This window comes from Lepidochelys kempii, chromosome 1 (genome assembly GCF_965140285.1).
Source record: "Lepidochelys kempii isolate rLepKem1 chromosome 1, rLepKem1.hap1, whole genome shotgun sequence".
In the NCBI taxonomy this organism is placed as follows: Eukaryota; Metazoa; Chordata; order Testudines; family Cheloniidae; genus Lepidochelys; species Lepidochelys kempii.
This window is the reverse complement of record NC_136380.1, coordinates 208145982-208171825: the sequence shown is the minus strand read 5'-3', so window position 1 is coordinate 208171825 and position 25844 is coordinate 208145982. Positions and strand designations below refer to the sequence as shown.

The 25844-nt window shown below is 43.3% G+C and overlaps 1 protein-coding gene across 7 annotated transcripts in view; it reads left to right on the top strand.

Moving 5' to 3' along the window:
* GDAP2 (ganglioside induced differentiation associated protein 2) overlaps nucleotides 1-21689 on the top strand; it is a 44764-nt gene extending 23075 nt beyond the window's left edge. For 3 of the 7 annotated variants that reach the window (XM_073310237.2, XM_073310231.2, XM_073310243.2), the window contains exons 7-14: nucleotides 1280-1439; nucleotides 3797-3947; nucleotides 4616-4692; nucleotides 7698-7774; nucleotides 8544-8683; nucleotides 9475-9529; nucleotides 18915-19058; nucleotides 20401-21689. In XM_073310237.2, the coding sequence (XP_073166338.2) occupies nucleotides 1280-1439; nucleotides 3797-3947; nucleotides 4616-4692; nucleotides 7698-7774; nucleotides 8544-8683; nucleotides 9475-9529; nucleotides 18915-19058; nucleotides 20401-20445 (849 nt within the window). In that variant the 3' untranslated portion in view covers nucleotides 20446-21689. The other 4 variants (XR_012154739.2, XM_073310250.2, XM_073310258.2 and 1 more) reach the window with 4 other exon arrangements.
* Nucleotides 21690-25844: the final 4155 nt, after the last annotated feature.

Sequence of the window (25844 nt, the reverse complement as noted above, 5' to 3'; positions counted from 1 at the left end):
GGATGTCTGATAATTATCTGATTCTTTAATAAAACATATCTCCAAAAAACTTCGTAATTTTGTATCTGCACATTAAATCTTGATTTTGGCCGAAGTGAGAATAACTGACATATTACGTAAAGTGGTAAAGTAGATGTTAATATCAATTGTTATACAATCTGAAACTTTTTGGCACCTTTAGGACTTCCTTGCTAAATATCATTCATTTTGGATTGAGAATGAAAAAAAAATGGAGCAGTCAATATTTTCTGTGCTCCGGCTCCGCTCCAGCTCCAGGCAAAAATCTGCAGCTCCACTGCTCTGCGCTCCAGCTCCTGGCTTCACTCCAAAGCCCTGATTACAAGGAAAATATGGCAGAATGCGGGTAAAACAGCAGGGGACATACAGTTCTCTCCCAAGGAGTTCAGTCACAAATTTAATTAACGCATTATTTTTTTAACAAGCGTCATCAGCATGGAAACATGTCCTCTGGAATGGTGGCCGAAGCATGAAGGGGCATATGCATATTTAGCATATCTAGCATGTAAATACCTTGCAATGCCGGCTACAAAAGTGCCATGCAAATGTCTCTTCTCACTTTCAGGTGACATTGTAAATAAGAAGAGGACAGCATTAGCTCTTGTAAATATAAACAAACCTGTTTGTGTTCAGCGATTGGCTGAACAAGGAGGAGGATTGAGTGGACTTGTAGGCTCTGAAGTTTTACATTTTGTTTTTGAGTGCAATTATGTAACAAAACAATCTACATTTGTAAGTTGTACTTTCACGACAAAGAGATTGCACTACAATACTTGTATGAGGTGAATTGAAAAATACTATTTCTTTTGTTTATCATTTTTGCAGTGCAAATATTTGTAATGAAAATCTATACTTTGATTTCACTTACAACACAGAATACAATATCTATTAAAATGTAAAAAATATCCAAAATATTTCATAAATTTCAATTGGTATTCTATCGTTTAACAGTGTGATTAATCACAATTTTTGGAGTTAATCAGATAAGTTAACTGCGATTAATAGACATTTAAAATATATTTAAAACCCCTGTAAAGCTGAGGCTGACTTCTTTTATCCTCTTGTTTTTGGCAAAAACTCAGTGGAAGAAAGGAAGAGTAATGCAACTGACTTGAAAGTACCTAGGAGAGCGATCCATTATCCTCCTGCCCCCTTTACAGAGTTACAGGTTTTTCTGTGGCTGTATAGAAAAGTAGTTTCTAGCTGTCTCTGAAGAATGGGGATGCCTGCAAGGCCTTCTCAAACTTTCTGTCATTTGTAGGCCACTTACCAGAAGCTGCTGCCTCTGTATTTTCCAAGGTCATTGGAAGAAGAATGTCATTCCTTACCGTGCCTTCCTGCAGATATTGGCAATTCAGAAGGGGAGCCAGTAGTACCAGAGCGACAGATCAGGATCAGTGAAAAACCAGGTGCTCCAGATGGTGAGTTATAATTCAACCTTGAAATATTGGCACAAAAGCCAAGGAAAACCAGGGAGCACGCACAGAGAATTATGAATCCCATATTTTAGATGAAAAAAGAAAAGGAGTACTTGTGGCACCTTAGAGACTAACCAATTTATTTGAGCAAATAAATGCTCAAATAAATTGGTTAGTCTCTAAGGTGCCACAAGTACTCCTTTTCTTTTTGCGAATACAGACTAACACGGCTGTTACTCTGAAACCTGTCATATTTTAGATGTAGTGTACCCAATGGAGAGAATCTTCAGAATGAGATTTTACCCTGCCTGTCCTGCTCAGGCAGCTGCCTGGATTCTACAGCAGTAACTTCTGCTCTCTCCCTTTGTATGTGGGAGGTGGTTGGAGGATGTGATGGAGAGACAGCTTTCCACCCTTTTCTGTGTGGTAGGAAGGGCCTGATGAACCTCGTGCAAAAAGAAACACAATCCTTGCAGGTCCTGTCTGGCTGAAACATACACAAGACATGGTTCCTGCCCCAAGGAATTTGGTTTAATTATGTTTGATACAGCACACAAAAAAAACAGTGCAGATAGAAGACAATGAGGAGGCTGTCCGTGAGGAAATGAGCATTGTGAAACAAAGTTGGTAGAGGCTCAGTGGAGGAAGCTCTTCATAAGGAGGGATTGGAAAGGACGGCAGCCTGGATGTCAGACGTGGGAGAGGAGGAAGAGGAGATGATGATGGGTGGAAGGCTTGTGAAGTTTGACAATGGTAAAGAAAAGTCAGGGACACAAATAGAGTTTGAGTTAGCAACAAGACAGCCTGATGGGGATGAGACATTGAATGGTGGGTAATGAGGTAGAGTTGACTCCCATTCCTGCTGCAGATGGTCGTGGACAGTCTATCAGATGTTCTCACTCAGTCTGATCACTCCGAGCCATGACAGCTCTCTGCATCTCACCCCAGGTTCTCTGTCCTTTTTGATGTGGCTCCTGAATGAGCAGCAAGAAACTGCTTTAGTGACCCAGATAAAGAAACTGTCTTTTTCTTCTGTCACTTTTTCCCTCAAGTCTCTGACTAGAGGCAAGTACTGGTCATTACTGCTCATCAGAGTCAGTCATGCACCACCAGCTGCTGGGGCAGGGAAATAGTTAGCCTCTCTCCCTCTGAAAGTTCCCTCGAGTCATATTCTGGAAACATGGGCCTAAGAGTGGGAAGTCTGCTCTAAGTACGTACCTTTTGAGAAAAAAATTGTTTGTTCCTTTCCGTCCCAGTCCTTCAGAGTCCTCCAAGTCCTGGGAATTCCTCTTCCCCTCTCAACATCACACTTTTTCTGTCCAAAGAATAGGATGTGGCTGTCTCTGGGTCTAACCAACTGTCTAAGCAACTATCTCCACCTCTGCTGACACAGGAGCAAAAGGATGAGCCAGAGGCCTATGCTCAGATTTTCCCTCCCACCCCGCCAATGCCCCTCATTCTGATGCATTGCACTAGTCTGAGATGACTGGGAAATCGGCTCTCCTAGTAATTAAAATGGATAGGGTCGGGGTTGAGGAGGGGCTGGAAACTTCAACAGTCTCTCTCCTGAAATCACCTAAGTTCAGGCATTTTTACCACCATCTCATGAAAGTCTGCTCTGATCAGGGTTAGGTGATCTGGTGGTAACATCCAAGCCCTGTCTATAATACAGCTTCCAGCATTATCGTAGGTGGAGCTGCACCTAGTGGTGAATTACAGATCTTTTTGGTTTTTGGTTTTGGTTTTGTGTTGTGTTTGTGTTTGTGTTTGTTTGTTTTTTTTTGTCCCTTAGAGTAGACAGGGCCAAACCATTTGTTCCAAGGATGCATGTCTGCAGTCGCCATGGCATTCAGTTTATAGATTTATAGATGCTAAGCCCAGAAGGAGGCCGTTATCTAGGCTGACCTCTAGTTTAAGAGCTGGAGAAAATACTTTTAGCGTATACAAAGCAAATGTATTTTCAAGACACTTTATAAACATTGGAGTGACACTGGAAATAGTTCATTGTTATCACTCTACTGGTTGAGGCTAGGGGCAAGTGGGATTGATTTGCCCAAGGTTGCAGACTAAGTCGCTAACAGAGCTAAGATTAGGTTTCAGGAGTTCCTTGTTCTCAACTCCATACTAAGTTCAATAGAGGTCATTGGCCTACCAAATGGAACCACAGAAAATTTGTGCATCATAACATGGTGTCTTTTTTTTTTTTTTTTGTGTCGTGGCTACAGTCACCTTGTGACTTGGTTGTGTCTTTTTGATGCATTGTCATGATGAAACAGTCCCATGTTCATTATTGTGGTTCTCTTGTATGTAGTTTGAGCTCTGGCTTCCTTACAGCTTCCTCACCCATGCTTCCATTGCAGATAACTCGGATGAGGAGGGGCTGGAAGCAGATATTTCATTCATTGGTTCCCACGCATTTGCCCGCATGGAGGGAGATGTTGATAAGCAGAGGCGCCTCATTCTTCAGGGACAGTTGTCGGAGGCAGCACTGCAGAAACAGCATCAGAGAAAGTGAGAACACGTTGCCTGTTTCTCTATATGCATGTCTTAGCTAGGCCTGTGACTCTGGGAAAGATCCTTAATGACCTCTTTCCATGTCACACAAACTTGCAATCTGTTAGCAGGAAAGCATGGACAAGGCCTAGTTTCATTCTAGATCCCTGGAGTAGCCGAGGCCAGGGGTGGAAGCAGAGCAAAAGCCAGGCTGCAGTGGGGACACCCCACACTTTGGGGACCTCTGACCTAGACACATTGGAACAGTTGTACTGCCTGTTTACCACTAGATGGCACAGTTCCATCATAGCTTTCAGTAACTGAGCCTAGTCTGTCTTTCTAAAACAGGCACACCTGTTTCACAACTCATGCCCTTTTGAATCCTGGGCACCTAATAAACTCTTTTTCCTCCTATGCTTTTGAAGTTGAAGGAAAGAGAAAATTTTGAGCAAAGTAACCAACAACATAACTAGACAACAGTCAATATTCCTTTATTTTCAAACACTCCCCATTGAAGCACTTTGGAAGCAGCTTCCTTACTCAAAAGATTGCAATGTTGACCGTTCTATAACACTAAGTGTAGCAGATCCAGCTCCTCTGTTTTTTCCAGGCTGATCTTCATGCTTTCTAACACAGATGAAAGAGACAGACCACTCTGACCCAATGTGTGTGTTTGACTTTTTTAGTTACAATCGCTGGCTGTGTCAGGCAAGAGCTGAAGACCTGTCTGATGTTGCTTCTCTCAAAGCCTTGTATCAGACAGGTGAGTTCAAGATCCCAAAGGCTGTTTCTCATAGACTCACCAGTAGGAAATGGAATGGCTATTTTTACCTTTGTGTGAAGGAAGCCTCATGGGATGAAGCCTGAGCAAGTGTTTTAATCTAATGACAGATTAAAAAGTCTGTCCTACTTCAGTGCCAGGCAGACTACAGCCAAACAAGACCTGTGGCATATGGAAGCTAGAATGAGATGTGATGAACTGGGACCATAAGTAGAGCCCTACAAATCTGTGGATATCTGCGGACCATGTTTGCGGATTGGATGCAGATACAAATTTAGTATCCACACAGGCTCTAACCATAAGTAATTTGACATCCATCATAGAAAATCTGCATCTACAAATTCAAGTGGGTTCCTGAATGCAAAGATCTCTAAAGCCGAGCTCAAGAGCTGGCATCTGCTGTGTTTATTGGGGTATTAGTAATTGAGAGGGAAAATATGAGGGCTTAATATAAAAATATAAGGTGGGCAAAGAGCTAGTTGAAGTGGAGAAGGCAACAGGTTATGCTGAAATGAGAACTGTCAGTCTGGAGGGAAGTTACTAGTGAAGAGCCTCAAGGTTTATCTTGGGACCAATCTTCATTACTATTTTCATAGCGACCTTGTCAGAAAAGGTAGGAACGTGCTAACGAAGTTTGCTGATGACCATGTTGGAAGGCCTCATCAATGCAGAGGAGGGTTGGAGTATTATACAGGAAGAATTGGATGACCTTGAGGACCAGAGCAATAGAAATGGGGTGAAATTTAATACTACAAAGTGCAAGGTCATTCACTGAGGGACCAATAAGAATTTCTGCTATAAGCTGGGGGGCTCATCAGTTGGAAAAAACTGTAGAGGAGAAAGCCCTGGTGTATTAGTTGATCACAGGATGATTGAGCCACCAATATAATGCAGCCCTGAGAAGGGCAGGTATGATCCTAGGATATATCAGGTGAGGTATTTCCAGTAAAGAGAGAGAAGTATTGATGCCATTTGTACAAAGTATTGGTAAGACCTCATCTGGAATACTATGTACAATTCTGGTCACCTTATTTGAGAGGAATTCAGACTGGACCAAATGCAGAGAAGGGCTACTAGGGTGATCAGAGAAATGCAGAGGAGACTCAAAGACCTTGGCTTGCCTAGTGTAGCAGAACAAAAGCCAAGAAGGGGAACTGATTGCTCTGTATAAATACCTCAGTGGAAAAACACGAGAGGGAGGAGAGCTGTTTAAACTAATGTACATTATTGGCACATTAACAAATGGGTATAAGCTGGCCATGAATAAATTGGGACTGGAAGTTAGAAGGTTCCTGATCATCAGAGGAGCGAGTTCTGGAACAGTCTTCCAGTAGGAGTGGCGAGGTCAAACAACCTAACTGATTTTAAAATGGAACTTGATAAATCTGTAAACAGGATTATATGATGGGGTTGCCGTGATATCAGGGGGACTGGACTCTGACCCAGGAGGTCCCTTCCAGGCCAATATCCTGTTTTCCAGCTTTTTCATTCCAGTCACCATGCTCCTGGCCCTCTGTATTTGTTAGATGAGTGTCCTGGTTAGTGGTTACTAATTCTATGAGGGGATGGTGGGAGTGTGAGATAATCCCAGAATTCAGAGTTCCCAGTGCTACTAGGTGTTGATAGGTGGGTAAGGAACAAATTTAACGTAAGCAAGTAAAGCTCCAGTGGACTTGAACTGTGCTTAACCCAAGGGAAATAAGGTTTAGACCATCCAGTCTTGTGCAGTCCAATCCATCTTCCCATGCAAAGTTAGGGACAGTATGGTTTGCCTGGTTTCCATACCATGTCATAAATCTAGATCAATTAACCAAGAATCACAGATATGTCCACTTAATTACTATAGAGAAGGATTCCTCTTGTTCTGCCTTGAAAGCCTTCCTATATTGTACACTCCAAATCAGCTTCCCGGTAATGATCAGAGGGCAACAGCAGCAACAAACTGAGAAGAGGGAGTTGAGATGACAGGTTCAGTGAATGAATGTTATTTAGTATTTGGTAGTATTTGGTAGGGATGTGGCAGATGAAATATAATTATTACACTTGTCAAAGTACAGGAACATTCTTGCTAGAAGCATTATTAGAGGTTTTGAATCTGTACAGTCATTGGCTTAAGTCAATTATGCCTCACATACCAGATATTTAACCTGTAAAACTCCTTTAAAAGGTCAAATAACCTCCATCTATAGCTACAAAGAAGTGTACTCTTCTTACCAAAAAAAAAACCAGTCCTAGTAGCTACTGATTAAAGTAACTTTCTAGATTATTTTACAATGTGCTTATATTTACACACAGGCTAGATGGCATTTGATTCCCCCCACCCTACACTCTGGTTTTCTAACTCTTCTTCCCCATGTATATATAAACATCATGGAGAAAACTCCCATCAAAGAAATCTACAATGTATTCAGCTACCTGTTGGGGGGGGGGGGAGTGTATATTATACCTTTCAAGGAATTAATACCATGTTTCACATTGTAAACATACTATCTAAATTAAGCAACTGTAGCTAAGTCGCTCATGTCTGCGTCAATAAGAACTTAAATATATGAAGCCCCTTTATGCTAATGTGATTGCAGTCGTTTCAGGATGTGGTACCTGTTATAAGTTATATGTCCAGAACAACATACCCTTTTGGTAGTGATAAAGCTGAAAGTGGAGCCTTCTAAACAGTAGGGGCTATGTCAGTAAATCGCTGGAACGTCCAGGGTTATTGATTGCAGCCTCCCTCTTCAAGGAGTGCAACTCTGTATTAAAGACTACTATTTCCAGGTGCAAGGCATCCTTCTGTTTAGATCAAAATGAGTACTATGTAATGGGAGCAGTAGTCTCTGCACTCCATCTCCTATTAAGAATGCGAGTTAATGACATTGTAGAATGCTTGTAGTTAGCTGCCCCTGAGTTACAGGGTGAGTTTCAAAAACTCAGACTTCTTTATGAATGTTATTCAAAGATAAAAAGCTTGTGGTGCTCATTTTATTCTGTAGGTGTGGATAATTGTGGTCGCACAGTGATGGTGGTAGTTGGAAGGAATATTCCTGTAACTCTGATAGACATGGAAAAGGTAAAATCTTCATATAAAATTATAGAGCTGTGGCAGTGATTCTTTAGTTAAGGTTGAAAGGCAGTTTCTATTAAGTACAACTATCTCATACTGTACCCTCAGCACTAACTTTAGCAGGATATCTCTAGAGGGGTGTGTCTATGCAGAAATCTTCCTATACAGCAGATTATGTACAAACTGCTTGCATAGATACTTTAACATGAAAATATATCCTATCTAAAACTTTGCATATGAAGATTTTCTGGTAGAAACTTTTCTAGGGAAGTGACTAGATTCTCTTTAGGGAAGCATTGGCGCCTGGCATTGGCCACTGCTGGAAGACAGGATACTGGGCTAGATGGACCATTGGTCTGACCCGGTATGGCCGTTCTTTAGCAGTGTAGTGTAGGGCGCCCCACACACACACCCGCCCTTTCCTTCCCAAGAGATGTAAAGGTGCTTCTGTAGCTGGAGACTCTGAAGAAGTGAGGTGCAGTGAGCAAACTTGTTTCTTGCACATGTAAAATGCCAGGGATCCTGTTCCCCACACAAAGTATGTGGAGGTTAGGGGCATGGAGCAGAGTAAAGGTTGGTTGTAGAAATCACCAGACAATATTTTTGAACCAGTGTTTAAGACTTCAGTGTTGCATCATGTTTTTATAATTAAAATATAATATCAGCTTGTCTTAAGGCTTTTGGTCTGAATAATATTAGTGTTAGAAGGAAATCTGTTCGCACAGAATGGGACTGTGACAGATTTTTCTCCTGAAAATATAAATGTCTTCCTCAGGCACTCTTGTACTTCATCCATGTCATGGACCATATTGCAGTGAAGGAGTATGTCATAGTATACTTCCACACGCTCACTAGTGATTACAATCACCTGGACTCCGACTTCCTGAAGAAACTGTATGACGTCGTTGACATCAAGTGAGTGTTATGAGTAGGAAATGAAACCCTTCTCCTCTACTCCTCTCCCCAAAAAAGCCTTTAAGACAGACCCTTTATCCAGTTAGCTTCCATAGCTAAAGGATTACTGGGAAGAATTTCACAGGGGCCAATAGACCCAGGTGTCTAACAAAACCAGTAGAGATTAGGAAGAAAGGCCTGTTTCCTTTCCTGCTCTGAATCAAACCATTTAAACAAATTTCTAGGAATTTCTGTAATGCTTATTGTAACTTGTGAGTGCCTCAGTTCAACAGGAGATTCTAGTTCTTGCATGCTTGTGTAATATACTGGTCTCTGCAATCCCTGCCTGTTGCATATCGATCAATAGTGAAGGCAGGCGTGTTTGTGCCCATATATTTTATGTGAGCTCATTCCATCCGCCTCTAAAGGTTGTGTTTCCAAAAGACAGTATTGTTCACTGGGATGCTCCATCCATTTTGCTGGAGGAGATGTATAGTCCGCGCTAACAGTTGTAACTAATGTGTAACCTTCTTTGTCTGCACGATGGACTGGAGGATCTGATAGGATTTATCTAGAGATGCAGGGAAACTTTTCGCTTCCTTTGCCTCGCTTTTTCTTAGGGCAGCTGCCCTTTGACCTGGATTTGAATGCTATGGGTCAGGGTTAGCCCCACAAGCACTTATGCACAAGTGGGCAAATGTCTCCAAACGCTTTAAGCTGTGGTTTTGGCTGAATTTAATAGGATGAGCTCATTACTTTTTTTTTTTTTTTTTTTTTTTTTTTAACAAGCGTCACTTTCTTCTTTAAACCAGGTACAAGAGAAATTTGAAGGCAGTGTACTTCGTCCACCCAACATTTCGCTCAAAGGTGAAGTATACTGTACCAAAGGCCAAGAATGCAGACTTCTGAAATAAAATAGGGCATAAAATTATAGTATAAGGGGAGAAGTCATGAGAGAGAGAGACTTCAAAACACTAGGCCATATCTGCTAGATAAGTGTTTTCCAAGAGCTAGTACACATTTGTGTACTATTATTTCTGGCTTATGTGGCTGCTACACTAGCCTTTCCCTTCCTACCTTAATGATGAGCCTCTGTGCTGGGCCCCTGTGTACCACTACTGCTCACTTCCCATTTTACTATGTGTGCTCTGACCTGCAGTGACGCTTCATCTCTCAGGTTGCTATTAAGTCACGTTGCATTGATGGTTAGTGCACATGAATGAACAATGGCACAGAGCCTCATGATTAAGGTACTGAATGGATGCAGACATTAGCTGTTACAGCAGAGGTCCTAGTCTGATAAACTGGAATAGTTGTCTTGAGAGGCTGAGAATGAAGCTGATCAGTGTCACAGGTGGTTGGGGTACATGTCTGTGTGGTGTCCTCTAACAAAATTTAAAGCTTTGAGACCACATTTAGCTCAAAGAAAAGAGGCATTAGTCCTTTCTCCTGCTCTCTGGCGTGAAATATGACATTCAGCTATGTGAACCCAGAAACTTGAATCTTTTTCTCTTTGTGGTTCACCACATGGGCATTTTTTACTCCCAAGGACAGTTATGGTACAAAAGCAGTGTCAGTGCAAGATTCACACACATGCACCTCATCACCAGTGTGCCTCAAACCTGATCTGATGTGGGTATTCAAGAGGCAGAGGGGGAAAACTTGATTTCCATGGCCATTATTTGGCCTCCACTGAGATTGCCTGCCTGCCTGCCTGCCTCCCCTCTTGTTGGCCTTAGGTCAGCTCAGGAACACACAGCACAGCTGATAGAGACCTAATCATTAATTTCACATAGGCCACCAAATAGCCTTCATATTTGCTGTGGTAACTGCTTGCCTGGGTCACATTCAAACCCATTAACCTGTAGATGAGTCTCCCACTGCCTGTGTCCTGGTCTTTTCCAAAAAACTGAGTAGCAGTGATGAGCTAGCAATGGGCTCAGTCAGGATCCTGGTTTGTAATATAAAATAATAAGGTGGAAAAGGGAAGAAGAATTTCTTTTGGGGAGGCCTAAGCAAGGCTTCAACTTTTTATTTCCTGTGGATTTTTCTAACCTCTTCAAAAGGACATGTTGCTGCTTTGCTCTATGGTCTCTAGAGGCAACCAGAAGGTGGTGCTGCTTCTCTTCCTTTTTCTCAGCTGTGGATCAAAACAGTAATCAGGGTATTCTGCTTGGAAGGCGCTAAAGTGGCAGCAGTGGCCCTAACTAACATCTTACATGCTTGCACTTTCGAATTAGATGTCAGACTACGGGCCTGACCTGCCATCTTCATTAGAGAGCCTTTGTCATTTTATGTAAAATAGGAGTAAGAGTAGGCGTGTGGTCCCCAAGGTCCAGGCCAGATTCCATCGGAAATGTGTTTTATTCTGCTTGGGTGCATCCCTGCAACTTCAATAAGTTGAAACATGGTAGAGGAATGTACGTGATTTTACTGAGGTTATGAGTTGGGCAAACAACTCTGGTGGTTCCTTGATTTCATTTTATTAATACCACCACCATTTATATAGTTCTTTACACTTGTCAAATATTGTACTAGAATGAACTTATTAATTCCATGCCAGTGTAGCCATCAGCCCTTCTCTTCCCTCATCCATTTGGGTAGTTGTCCATCCCAAAGAGCAGCTTTTTGTAAAAGCCTCCATTCTGTACCACAAATTGCATGGATAGTCAGCCTTCTGACCATCGCTTAGTTAACATTCTGAAACCTCTGAGGTTTTGTTGTGTTGTGTTTTTTTTCCTTACTTGGGGATGAACACAAAGCATATTGGGCTAATGGCGATGCCTGCTGACCAGAAGGTTGAGGTAGGTGGTTAATTCCATAGTTTGTGCTAATTAATGGTTTAGTTTGTGAACACTGAATAGGTTGTCATTTCCTGCAACAGTAAGACAGCACTCAGATATCCTCCTGATAAGAACAGTATGAACGATTAGATTTAGGGTTTACAGCAGACCTGGTCAGTGTGTGGCCTATGAGTGCCCTGTCTTTAATATGAAGATGTGCTCAGAGCAGACTGTGTCCCAGTATGCATTGTCCCATCTTGATCCCATCAGCATTCCAGTCAGATTAATTTGCAGCATTGCATGTTTGGAACTGTAGTCCTTGTGTCCCTGACATCTATGTTAAAAATAAAACTGGCTGACTCATCTGGTCATTTTATGATAGGTGGGGCTGATAGTGCTGCCTCCTCTTAAGGTTGCCTGATACTTCCCTTTTAAAAAACCCTGTTTTCAGTTGCTTATAACTTTGCCAAAATTAAATCATTTGGGATGAAATTTTCCATGCCCCGTATCTGCCTCATGATTTGTTGTGTTTTTTGTTTGTTTGGTTTTGGGTTGTTGTTGGGTTTTTTTTGTTTGTTTTGTTGAAAATTTCACCCAAAATGGTTCAACTGTTTGAGAATGAGGTTTGAAAAAGCCATTGTTTTGCCCATATTTAAAACTTCTAGTTACCTTTTCTTTTAAAAGTTCTGAAAACTTTATGCTTTGGAGCAGGGATTGAAATTGAGCAGGGAGGTGTCCTTTGTGTCAGGGATGTGCCTTTGCTGTCCCTGTGAAAATTTGACCACACAGGCCTTTGGAAAAGTACAGTTCACATGCTCAGTAGAGACTTGTTAGATTTTTAGCAGATAAATTCCCTAAAGTGTCTGTCCACACTGGGCATGCTCCCTGCAGTTGTAGCTCTGGGCTACAGCAGGCCATTCTTATTCCAGGCATCTGAACAGAGTGCCACGATTCTGTGTCCTGTGCTTTAATGCAGGGGGAACCAGAGCTAGACTGGTGGGAGTAGATAGGGACAAGAAGCCTAAGTGCAGGGAGGTGGAGACTGGGACTGGCAGCCTGGAAGAGAAGCAGAAGAGGAGAAGCAGTGACTGACTGGGCAAGGAGACAGACTGGACCTGAGAACTAGTGAGGCAGAGGAAGGAGGTGAGTGCAAAGGGAAGACAGATCTGATGATGATCCGTGGTACAGAGGGAAAACTGGGATTGGCTGGGCAAAGAGACAAGGCCAAGGAATTGGGGGTGCGGGAGAGGGATGCTGAGATTGGATGAGGAGTCTGGGCATGGTGGATTGGGGCTGGGAGCCACAGTGGGTGGTGGGTTGAGTGGAGGCCAGAGTTGTGGGGATAAAATGGATGAGGTGCTTTTTGGGTGGGGGAGCTGGGAATGATGGGGCAAAGGAAACAGAGGATAAGTTGAGGGGTTGGCGACACTGGGACTGAAATGTAGAGTCCAGAGGGGTGAAACTAAGACTTGCTGGGGCAAGGAGACTGGAACTGATATGAATAGCCTGAGGTGAAGAAAACAGGACTGGGATGAAGAACCAGGGGGTGGTAAAGAGACAGGACTGAGATAAATTGGAGGGAATAGGGCAAAAGGGGTCACGCTTCATGTAAACAGGCAAAAGGGTCTGTGACCATGCAGGGTTCTCAACCTTTTTCTTTCTGAGGCCCCAGCCAACATGGTATAAAAATTTCCTGGCCCAGCTGTGCCACAACAACTGGTCGGTGTTAGCGGGTAGCAAGCAGGGCAGTTGTCTGGGGCCCCATGCCACAAAGGGCACCGCAAAGCTAAGTTGCTCAGGATTTGGCTTTAGACCTGGGTGGTGGGGCTCGGGGCCCTGGGCTGCAGCCCCACACAGTGGGGCTTTGCCTTTCTGCCCTGGGTACTAGCGAATCTAACGCTAGCCATGCTTGGCAGACCCCCTGAAACCTGCTCGTGTCCTCCCAGGGGGCCACAGACCCCTGGTTGAGAACCACTGTATTAGAGCACACTTCCTGCCCAAGCCTGTAGTGGAATGCAAGATCTCTGAATCTCACTATTACTCTGTCATCTGTGAACTCTCCGGGCAAAGTGTCTCATTCCCCTTCTAGTGCTCGTCCTACTATTGCTATGAGTTGTTCTGTTAGATCAAGTGGCAGAACTCTGAGCAGTGCATGTAAAGGGTGCAACCTGCTGATGAACCATGTCATTGTCAGTATGGTTCCACAAGATGGAATTCAATTTTTTCATATTGCTTTTTTAAAAAACTAGAAAATTGCAGGTTTCAGAGTAGCAGCCATGTTAGTCTGTATCTGCAAAAAGAACAGAGTACTTATGGCACCTTAGAGACTAACAAATTTATCACAGCATAAGCTTTCGTGGGCTACAGTCCACTTCATCGGATGCGTAGAATGGAACATATAGTAAAAAGATAGAGAGAGAGATACATCCACACACAGAGAGAGAGAAGGTGGAAGTTGCCATACAAACTGTAAGAGGCTAATTAATTACAATGCGCTGTTATCAGCAAGAGAAAAACTTTTGTAGTGATAATCAAGATGGCCCATTTACATGCACACAAAAAACTATTAAAAGACTATTATTAAGATTGCTAATTCAAGTACTTAAAAGTTAGGAAATCCCAGAATTAAGATTGCGTGTGCAACCTTAATTCAGCCTCCTGTGCATATGCATTATGATGCCATCTTTAATTACATGATCACATACTATTTTTTCACACAGGACCCCTGCCTCAATCACTGCACAGGATGGACCTGCTGTAGGGATGAATCAGGGTTGTGTAGTAAAGAAGACTGTTTGTTTGTAGAACTTCTGCCGTGAGGTAGTAGCACCAGGACGGGTGGGTGTAGACCCGCCCCCTCAGCTAAGGGGGTGGAACCATTTAGTCCAGGCTACTAGTGATTTATGAGGACAACGAGAAAGAAAAACCGGATTGGGAAAGAAGTCAAAAATCCAGGGGGGACACCGAACAGAGAGTCCTAGACAGCACCCACTGCTCCTCAAAGGCATGTAAGGAGTCAGTGGACACTGCCCAGAGAAACTCTGCTCAGAGGCATGATCGGATAAAGGAACAGAAATAGACCCCACTGCCGCAGAGCGCTCCCTCCCGTTCAGCTTCCTTCTCCTGGATAGATGGCTGGCCATCTTGGCCAGCACCAGGAGAAGATTGACAAGGCGGTCTCATGACTTTGTAGCACAGTGTGATAAACTGTTGTCAAGGAAGTGAATGTTGTGGTGGCCTGTAGTCCTCTTTCCCTTTCAGACCTATCAGAATTCACGTGTAGAACAAAAAAAAAATCTAGAGGTTTCAAGTGGAAATAGCCATGCACAGATCTTGCTTGTGAAGTAAATAAAAAGCCTGCCCAAGTCTTTAGGTTTCTTGTCAGAGACTGCAGCAGTGTTCTGAAATAGCTACAAGCAGGAAGAACATATTGGGGATTAGCATGCAGAGAAAAATGCCAAGTGTCCTCCCTTGCTTCAAATTCCAGAATGCAGTTCTGCTACTTTAGCGGCCTTTCAGCCAGAGGAAATATAGGGAAGTAAAATGGAATTAAACAAAGATGGAATTTGACCAAGCTAGTATTCTAAGGCAGGGTTTCTCAACAATTGGATCACAAACCCCGAAGGGAGGGGGCACAAAAGACAATCCAGGGCCCTAAGGCAGCGAAATTTTTGTTACAATCTAAAACAAAGAAAATCTCACTCCCTTACCTATAAAGATCAAATTATTCTCAGTCAACCTCTCAAATCAGACACACAGTAATAATAATTGTGAAGTGCTTTGAGATCTGCAGGTGAAAAGTGCCATATAAAGAGTTAGTTGATATTATTATATAGACTTATTGTTACATTTACTAGAGAATACCAATGACAAGACAATAGTGACAATTTTTGCTTTGGTCACCAGCCAGACATCGTAGAGAAACATTGCTGCAAGGAAAAAATGTTGTGGGATCTTTAATGTTAATCAGAGCCTCAGTTTTGCAGGACATGCAAAAGACAATACCTCCAGCAGCACTGTCCCCACCCACAACATCGTGCAGAGGTTTTCAGTCTGTACTGACTTGGAGGGGAAATGCCCCCCCCATTGAATTACCAGCCCAACACCACTTCTTACATGAGTAAAGTTGAGCAGAGGTAAGGAGAACAGGGAGAAAACAATGGAGAAGAGCCAGGGCTGAATTTTCTGGAGGCTTCAGATCTGGTGTCCAAGAATTCTGGAGATTCTGTTCTCATTGATATATGTTAAAGGAATGCTAATCATTTTATTGTCAATAGCTTTACCAATTTTCCCTTTACCTTCTCTTATGCTGGACGTCCAAGAAACCCCAGCCTTCAGGCCCTTCATCCTGGCAACCTGCCGTGCACCTGAAGATATCTGGATAAAGTTCCCTCTGGAGCCTGTAAATGCCATTGCTCCAAGCAGAAGGTGTCATTAGAATGACACTGCTCTTTCACTGGCCTTAATAATATCTTCTGGGCTTCTTGTCTTTGACTTAAATGTTTTTTGGGGGGTGGTTTCTTCAGACTGTAATCTGTTTTCATGTCTCTCCATTGTCTTCTGCCTAATCTCCTTATCCTTCCCCAACTTTACCCCTGCAAGGAGAGCATTTGTTTACAAGAGAGAGCTCATGGGGCCTGCTGCTGGCTATTGAAGGAGAATGTATCTCCTTATGGAGTGTGAGATGAGAAGTAGCCAGTAGGAGATTGCTTGACTCACATGGTCTTTGCAGTCTCTGAGCCAGGAGAGTCCCATAAGATCTAAATTGCTTAGATGCCTTCTGAAGTGCATGTTTCTCTCTGCTTTGCTTTTCAATGTTCCTGGGGTAGAACACTATTTCTCAAGCTCAAGAACAGGAGCTCTTTGCTTGTAAGCTTTCCCCCATCCCATCCCTCAGTGCCCTCCTCTTACACATCTCTGCATTGTATTTCAGTTCTTAAATCTGTAATGTAAATAATCAATGTTATTGCTGTACTGAATTCTGGCATACTTGATGGCTGCCATCTGTTGTATTTCTGTACACTATTTCTAGGCCTGCTGGGCTCTAGAGGTTTTTATCATGAGTCTTGGCGGACCAGAGCTGTGCTTGTTTTGTAGGGGCCATGAACATAGTTTATTCTGCCAACCAACATTCTTTGTTTCATTTGAGAAGAGAAACTGTTTTAAATTATGTGCATTGTAAGGCTAGTGGCTTTTTATAGAACATGTTGCTCTAAACTAAGTTTGCAGATGTGAGAGCACAGCAGTGATCCCCAAAACAGAGGGTAATTAAAGCAGTGTGTGATTGGCTAATGCTGAGTAATCCATTGTACGCAAAAAGGCAGCTAGACTAATCCTGTTTTCTTTATTCCTGCTCTGATGTGAGCATTCAATGGTCTGCTCAAGAGTCTGGTGCTGCGGGAAGGTGACTGCACTGGAGAGAGAGAAGTCCTCTATTTATCCCCCCAAAATACTATATTCTTGGATATTATTTTATTGCTACCATTGCATTCAGTGTAATCAATTATGCTTCTGCATATTGACTGTCTGAACTTAACTTCATTGTTTCGATGCTCCATCCTCTCCTGTTGTCAGGGAGTGAAAATTACCATGGTGCAAGATTTGAAATCTGCTATGTTCAGACCAGTGACAAAAACACTTGGTTAGAGTGAGGGATCAAGTGCCAGTTTTCGGGTCAGAGGTCTCTCACCATCAGAACTAATAGCAAATCTGAATGTCAGTGGGAAAACTGGTCACCTCCGCTTTCTAGTAGTGTATACGCTCTGATTCTAGCCTTGGTACATCATAAAATATCAGTCTTAAAACACAGCTCATTCCAATTGCTTCTCCCTCCCACTACATGCATGCACACACTCAACCTCCCAATCTGGTTGTACTTTTTAAGAATGAGGACACTGTACTTTTCAAGGACGCTATTTGCTTCCCTCAGCTCAAATGTTGAGCTTCAACTAAAGATGATCTGTTTGGGACGGACATTTACATACGAAATATCTTTTTATTTTTAATCCACCATTCTGTCAGATTTTTTCCATTCCGTAAATTGCAGCAGCACTACACGAACTCACTCGTGCCACACCTCTGTGTTTCTGTTGACATGCTTGATGCCAGTGCAGGAAACTAAAAGGAAACTCTGCTATAGTTCAAGAAACAAAATGTGAAAGGAAAACCATTTTCAGGCTTCTCTCTCTACTCCCCCTCTTCTCCAACACAACTGAAAACAATCCAGGGCCTGCTGTTCGTTTGTTTGCGTTAGCAACTTCCAACTCTCATTAGAAGTTGCTCTCTTCTCTCAATGCAAAGCTTTCAATTGCTGCCAAATTTCAGTTCTGTTCAATGTGCCTTCACATGATTTCCCCTGCTAGATCGAACAAACTGCATTTGCCACATTGGTGATCCTGACTTATATATTCTAAAGGTAGTTACTACGTGGCTTTTGTAGTCCAAAGGGAATTATGCTTTGTATTCAGTACATAGCTGAACAAATGGAATGGCTGAGATATTGCAAGGTGAGGGACGAAATGGCCCCTGGACTACAAGTTTGAGACAGGGTAAAAAAATTCCCCAGAACAAATTACTGTATTCAGTAGTGTACATACACACAGATCTGTCTCCTCCAGTCAGCAGGGCCTGGACTTACTCTGTGTTGGGAGAATGGGATGTGCTGTGGTGTCTGAATGGGAAGATTGGTTGAAATTTACAGTTTTACATTGTGCTCTAAAAGTGTGGTTTGAAATCATCCTCTTCTCCTCCCAGAAATAATTTCAATACATGTAGAGCAGTTGCCCACACTAATAGGCCTTAACAAACAACACCTGGCTGGTAATTCCCTATCTGATTTACATGTGGGAAGACAAAGCTGAGTTACCTGCTCTACATTGTGTCCTGTTATAAAAAGATCTGAAGGAGACTCAAGGTTAGGACCTAAAATTAAGACTAGGGTTTTGGGCAACAGTTGTAAGTCAGATCTGTTGCCATTTGAGCAGATGTAGTGTATAGGAGAGAGGAAAACAAATACCCAGAACAGAGAGGACGTGTCTATCAGTATCTATCTATTGGGACAACTGAAGGTCACTTTTTTTTCTAAATTGCCCTAGAAAAAATGGTGCTAACAGGCATTAAAACCAAGGCAAGGAAAGAGATTGATCTGACTAATCTGGAAGTGAGGAAACTAATTGTAATGTGCAGAGTTTTGGAAATAGCAGAATGGGAAGGAGTAAATAGACACCAATGCCATGCAGCAATATGGGGGTGTAGAATTAAGAAAAATGTCAGTCTGGAGTTTGAAAGCACTACTCTGTAGTGCAAGTAACAGCTTGCTAGACTAGCAATTGAAGTGGACTATGCTTTATTGTTGTGTGCTCGCACTTACAATGCTGAAGCTTGATTGGTTTATACGAGTACAAAATAATATGTTGAACTTGAAGACTCAGAAATGGCATCAGTTTAATTCTTTTCTTTTCTATGTTTAGGTCTCAACATGGTTTTTCACAACCTTTACCGTCTCAGGGCTAAAGGACAAAATCCACTATGTGGAAAACCTTCAGCAATTGTTCACAGCCATACCCCCAGAACAGATTGACTTCCCCCCTTTTGTCCTTGAATACGATGCCAGGGTAAGTGACTTCAGGTGATAAGCATCTGTTTATGCTCCCAAGCACAGTTGTTGAATGTCTTACAGCTTTGTGAAGCAGACTTGAACAAGTCATCTTCACCCCTCTTAAAAGGAAGTCTAGATGGATTGCTGGGGAGACTAACAGCTCTTTTTAGACTTCATAGAAACAGTCAGTTGTCCCATATTAGTCTTTTCTACATCAATCTCTGAGGAGAGGGTTTGGCCCAGAAGCAGCCCTTTATTCCAGTAGAGGCTTCTCTTATGTTTTTTGTGTGTAAATTAGGGACACCACTCTTTGCCTAGCCGAGGACCACACCAAGTTTGTATTAAATGAAGACGATTGTAACCAACCTAATCAGTAACCAAATGGAGATGCAGCATGCAGTACTCCACATTGATCTGAGCAGCCTGGATTGCAGACCTGTAGTCCTCATGGGCCCACACCTCCATAATGAAGATTAGGGTCACTATGGTCTGCTTTTCTTAGGGAAGAGCACTCTCTTTGATGAAGCAGATTGTGTCCATTAACTTGGATGCAGAGGTATGGCTGGTCTGCCTCTTCTTGAATCCTAGGTGCCCTACAGGTGCGGATCTTAGAAGTATTCACGTCTCTTATTCTCTCTGCTTGCTTCTCTCCCTCACCTTGCTTATCTCCTGACAGTCTCCCTAAGCTTTCAGTTTTCCATAGCTTATCGAGTAGCTGTATGGTGCTATTAACAGTTTCCTGTAATATTCTGAGAAGTTAACTAACCTAAAACCTGACGCACAGAGGATTGTTGCTGTCTGCCATCCCGCTGCTTTGTGTTGTCTTGTATTGTTTCATGGCCTTCAAATTTTGTTTCCTCTTCCCAGCCCCAAATTAACACACACATTAGGGAAAGGGAGTGGAGAGGAGGAACTGCTCTTGGCTGTCTTAGTCCTTTCTTCCTCCTGGACTTCTCCCCAAAGTGCAGGACAAATGTGACTCAGTGTCATTTTGACCCACCTTTGCCCTCACTTTAAATACAGAGGAACAGACACTGCATGTGTCTGTAGGCAGTGTGCCATCTTGAGGGGTTTACTGACCACATTACATGCTGGCATTTGCAGTCTTGATAGGCCACGGCTTTGGATTTAGGCTAAAGCAGCTGTGATCTATGTTCAAATCAGGACCAAGCAATTTTCAGGCTCCCAGCAAGTTGCCATTGCATTTCTCAGGTAGGTGAAGTTTGGATGGTACTGTACTAGGATATGAGGGGGTGGTCAAGAATGTTTGTTTAATTATGCCTCCTTTTCATCCCTCAGTTGCATGCACTTGAGAGTTGGGAGACACATTTAGTTAACTTCTCATTTCTTTATCACAGGAAAATGGGCCTTACTATTCTTACCCCTCATCCCCTGACCTGTGATCTATGGCTCTGCAATACTGCTGGTTTCCCATGGATCCTATGACCTGATGCCTGCTGATCCCATGTGCATTTGTCCATGTACAGAATTCAGAGAAAGGGTTTTGCCCCCAGCTCTCTGGTATTTTTTTACTGATGAGATATTTTCAAGCACACAAGCAATCTGAGAACTTTATGCCACTGTGAATTGTACTACTATTTCAGATCTATTTATCCAAAGGAAAAGTTGATTCACTTGGTGAATTTTATTTTCTTCTTTTGGAAGGTATTGAGTTTTATGCTTGAATTGACTTTTTTGCTCTCCCAGAAGACCATCAGAGATACTTTAATCATGTTTTTACTTAATATTGCCTGGTTCCAGCTCCATTTATAATACTCTGTTTTACAAATGATATACAGTACCAGCCTGACACTGTTGCTCATCTTATGGTCTGTGCTTCAGTTCCAATTATTTTCCCCTTCTATTAGTGCTGATTGTTCTAGTGATGACCCTGCAACAGTAGCTGGAATCAGGAATATCACAACCACGGAGTGAGCAAAGCACTACGCCAAGTGAACTCTGTGGCAGTGTTTAGTACCATAAATGCTATAATCCCTGTCTGTTTTCCCTGGAAGATGTGATAAGTTGAGATGTTGTTGCTCTCCCATTAAGAATAAAATTGAAAAATGTGTCTGAATCTCTCCTGTAATTCTAGGTATTTGTGGTCTCATATCTTTCAAACAGACAGATGCATAAATGTTGTAAATGAATGCCATCTGCTTGACATTGCAGCCAGCATCCTAATTACTCTTGTATGTATTAAAAGATTCAGTGATGTAGCTTCTATTTTCTTGAAAATAATCAGGCTCTGGGAAAAGACTCACACTTTGAGAGGGAGTGTAAACAGAGACACTATCAACTAGCTCTGACAGCTCTGTCAAGTAAAGCTTTAAACGTTGACTTCCCAGGGGTGTAAGATTGGAGGTCCAGCGTAGCCCACATAATCCATGAAACATTTTCAAAAGTGGGGGGAGGATGCGATCTCATTAAATACATTTGAGATAACACCTTCCAAATCGCTGTACACCATGACAGAGTCCCTGCTGGACATAGTTTGTGCACAAAAATTTGTTTCGGGAGGCGGTGTGGTTCTCTATTGCCTTTTAAGTACCTTCCTTGCACCAGTTAATAGAGGAAAGAAACCTAATTGTAACTGTTCCCAGGCCAAAACCATTTTGTATATTAAAAAGCGATTCTTCTTCCTGTCTTTTTGGACCCTCTCTCCTTTCAAGAAAACACAGGTATTGTGGTGGGCTTTGATCATCTGGTGAAGTGTATGAGGTGGTTAGCTATTTATACTGCGTTCTAAAATTCCCCTGCACAGTGAGTACATGCGAAACTGTCACTACTGAGCTAATGCAAGAGGTAGACTGCAGTCACCCTCGTTAGAGAGGGTAGATGAAGTGGATAGGGCTGTGGTAATTATCAATTTTGACATGTTTCTTTTGGACCCTTTAGTCTCTGTGGCTGTACATCACGATTGCCTTACAATCTTCAGTTTGTCACTCCTACAAATTAGGATCACAGCCTTTAAGTTCCTCCAGTGGTACATTCTACTTGTGCCTCAGAGATGGACTTCTAGAGTGGGGGGGGAGGGGGGAGATCTTAGGCTGCTGTTCCCTCCCTTCCATGAAAATTCACCACCAGACATACACCAAGCATGGAAAGTTTTAGTCTGTGCGATGGATATTTTACATATGTAGCGCATGTGAAAAATGGGGTTTTTATAGAGGAACCTACTTGGGAACATGAATGCCTTGCTTGGAATCAGAATGACCTCTGTAACAATATATAGCACTTAGATGGTGCTTTCCAAACATTAAAGCCTGGTTCCACAAAGGGACTTAACCATTGCAATGCTGAACAGTGTGGCACCTAGCTTTTAGGTTCCTAAAAAATGACAAGAACAACACTACAATCCATAAAGTCTGAGTTACGTGCCTAGGCTCTAGTACAATGAGTGGGAAGAGATAGGCAGCTTACAATGTGATCTACAGAAGCCAGCATGCTAGGCAGAGTGCTCCATAAACTAACTAATGGGAGATGCTGACAACAGGGCTGTGTGCTAAGCCCCATTCCCCTCTTGGAAATTGGCACCTAAGTCCAGGCTCCAGGGAGGCACCTGTCTCTACTTAGCAATCCATGAACGGAACCTGCTGCCTGCAGTCAGGCAGCTTGGGCACCTAATTCATTTCTTGTGAGAATGAATTAGGTGCCTGCCTTGCTCCACACAAATCAGCCAGAGGAGGAGATGGAAGTAACGGTGGTGGTGCCCCCCCTTTATGACGTCTAGTCCAATGGTGGTTATTGAATTATTTATCCACAGTGGAGCAGTCACTAGGAGAGACTGAGGGAGCCCTACATCAGACTATCCCATAGCTCAGTGGTTAGAGCATGCACCTGAGAGGGAGGATTTGAACAGGGATCTCCTGTATTCTCCTCTAGCAGAGGGGGGAGTTGAACCTGGGTCTCCCATATCCCATGTGAAGCTTCTAACCGCTGAGCTAAAAGTTACAAAATGGGCTTCTGCTAATGCCACCACCACATTTTGAATGGGACCTAATCCAGCGGGCAGCCTTTGCGTATGCCTACCCCATCAGGTCCCACCTGCGCCTCAGGTGGCTGATCTCCTCTCTTCCCCTGGTTTGTGAATTGTTCCGGGGCTTAGGCAGGAAACAGGTGCCCAACACCTATCTTTTTCGCTCTCCTTTGCAGCATGGGTCACTTGCAGGTTTAAACTAGTGTAAATAGTGAATTCTCTGTAACTTGAAGTCTTTAAATCATAATTTGAGGGCTTCAGTAACTCAGCCAGAGGCTCCGGGTCTATTGCAGGAGTGGTGGGTGAGGCTCTGTGGCCTCAGTGTGGCAATCAGAGTAGATGATCATGATGGTCCCTTCTGGCCTTAGAATCTATGAATCTGAGACACCTAGTGAGGCAGCAGTGCACACCCCCAAAGGCAGAAACTTAGGGTACGTCTTCACTACCCACCGGCCGGGCAGCGATCAATCCAGTGGGGATCGATTTATCGTGTCTAGTCTAGACATGATAAATCAACCCCTGAGTGCTCTCCAATCGACTCCTGTACTCCAGCACCACGAGAGGTGCAGGCAAAGTCGAAGGGGGAGCAGCAGCAATCGACTCACCGCGGTGAAGACCCCATGGTAAGTCGATCTAAGTACGTCGACTTCAGCTACGTTATTCATGTAGCTGAAGTTGCGTAACTTAGATCGATTCCCTCCCCCCCCGCCTCCCCACCCAGTGTAGACTAGGGCTTAGGCCTGGTCTATATTTAAAATGTAAGTCAACGTGGCATAACCCCAAGCACCACAGCTACCCTAACCTCTCCAGTGTAGATGCAGCTAGGTCGAGGGAAGAGGGCTTCTTGGGGCAACAGAAAAAACGCTTCCATTGTTATTATTTATACTATGGGGTTATGCTAGTAAAGCTACGATGCTATAGCTATAAGAAAAGGAGGACTTGTGGCACCTTAGAGACTAACCCATTTATTTGAGCATAAGCTTTCGTGAGCTACAGCTCACTTCATCGGATGCTCAAATAAATGGGTTAGTCTCTAAGGTGCCACAAGTACTCCTTTTCTTTTTGCGAATACAGACTAACACGGCTGTTACTCTGAAACCTGATGCTATAGCTATGCCATTCTAGTCCCTTTAATGTAGACATGGCCTTAGGTGTTTGTGGACTTACTTAGATCCACTTAGGCACCTGAGTGAGTTCAGGCACCTGCAGGGTTTGGCAGGAGTTTTGTGGATTACAATGGAGCCCAAACTGGGACTTTGGGTGCCTGAACCAGTGACTTAAATGCCTAAGTGTGGAGTTTAGGCACCTAAGTATCTTTGGGGCTCTGGGCCTAAGTACTTAATTCTCATACATGCATATGCCCATTAAGGTAGGTAAATGCTGTTATCCCCAGTTAACAAATGGGAATCTGAGACTGCAAGATGTGAAATGATTTAGGCAGACACAGCAAAGTCAAGATCAGAATTCAGGCGTCCCCAGGTATCCTTTTGATGCAAGGACTGTGGCTTACCTTCAGGGGTGAGAGTAGGGCCAGAAAGGGCGGGGCCTCAGGCGGAAGGGGAGAGGCTGGAGGGGTCCGCCTCCCACAGCCAACCCATCCATGCTGCCTGGCCAGGCGGCAGCCAGGAGCCCCAGGCCCTTTTAAATTGCCAGCCCCGGGGCAGCTGCCCTTTTGCCTCCCCTGTCGGCGGCCCTGGCTGCCGACAGGGGAAGGGGCAGCAGCATTAGAGGGCTGCCAATGGGGCAGGGACATTACAGCGCTTTAACGTGGGCTGCATACATACAGGCCGGTACCGGCTCACTTTCACCCCTGCTTACCTTCCACTCGTAGAGGTGTAACTAGGCTGCTGGTGCTCAATGAGAGAGCATGCGGTTGATGCTGCCCTGAGTCTCTTCCCTTGCTGTGTCCCTTTGGCCCATAGGCGGAGTTTATATCGTCCTCAGCATTTCAATACTTGTCAGTAACTGACAAAGATGTTCATTATCTGGGGATTGTTAGCACCACTTAATATGCAATTTCTGACTGGTATTTCAGTAATACTTAGTGTGCCTCAGGACCTCTGCTTTTCCAGTGGCAAAACTGCTAAAATCCAGAAACTCTAGTGCAACAAAACTCTGGGAGTTAAGAAATGTCTTGCTGCCTGAGATATCCTTCCCTTGCAGCCCACTGAGCGATGCTTTTTTTATTCACTTTTCAATGATTGTGAAAAGCAGCAGTACTCTGGTACACCTCAGCCAGGATTGCCTGTGTGCACCCCATTCTTTGCCCCAGCTGGTTTACAGCTGCCCTCACACAGCAGCTGTTTATAACAAGCAATGAATTTTCAGGGTCTCTAACAATTTGTGTATTTTTCCATCCCAGTTAACCATCTGCTGTTTTTCACACCCATATCTCTTTCAGGAGGGCTGTAACTCATCTCTGCTTAACAGGCAGATTTAAGGTAATTCATTCACATAAAGTGTTGTGAAAACAGAACTTTTTTCTGCTTCAGCAACTTAAAAACTCTTCCTATCCTCTTGGCTCACAGATGGCTTGGAGAGGTAAGGTAGGTGAGGTAGTATGTTTTATTGGACCAACTTCTGCTTGGAGTCATGCAGTCCTGTTCTGAAGGCTGCTGTATCTGCATGTTTCTCTAAAATTCTAGTTCGGTCAACTAAAAAATGACCCGACTCCACCAAACTCAAATCTGCCCCTGTAGCACTTGCTAACCAGAAAGAAGATCTTGGTAATATGCACCTCTTTGTGCATTTGTCCCTTGAAATACTTCATGTTTAAAAAAAAAGTTTACTTGAGTCCTACAACCTTGTGTACTCCAGGTCAAG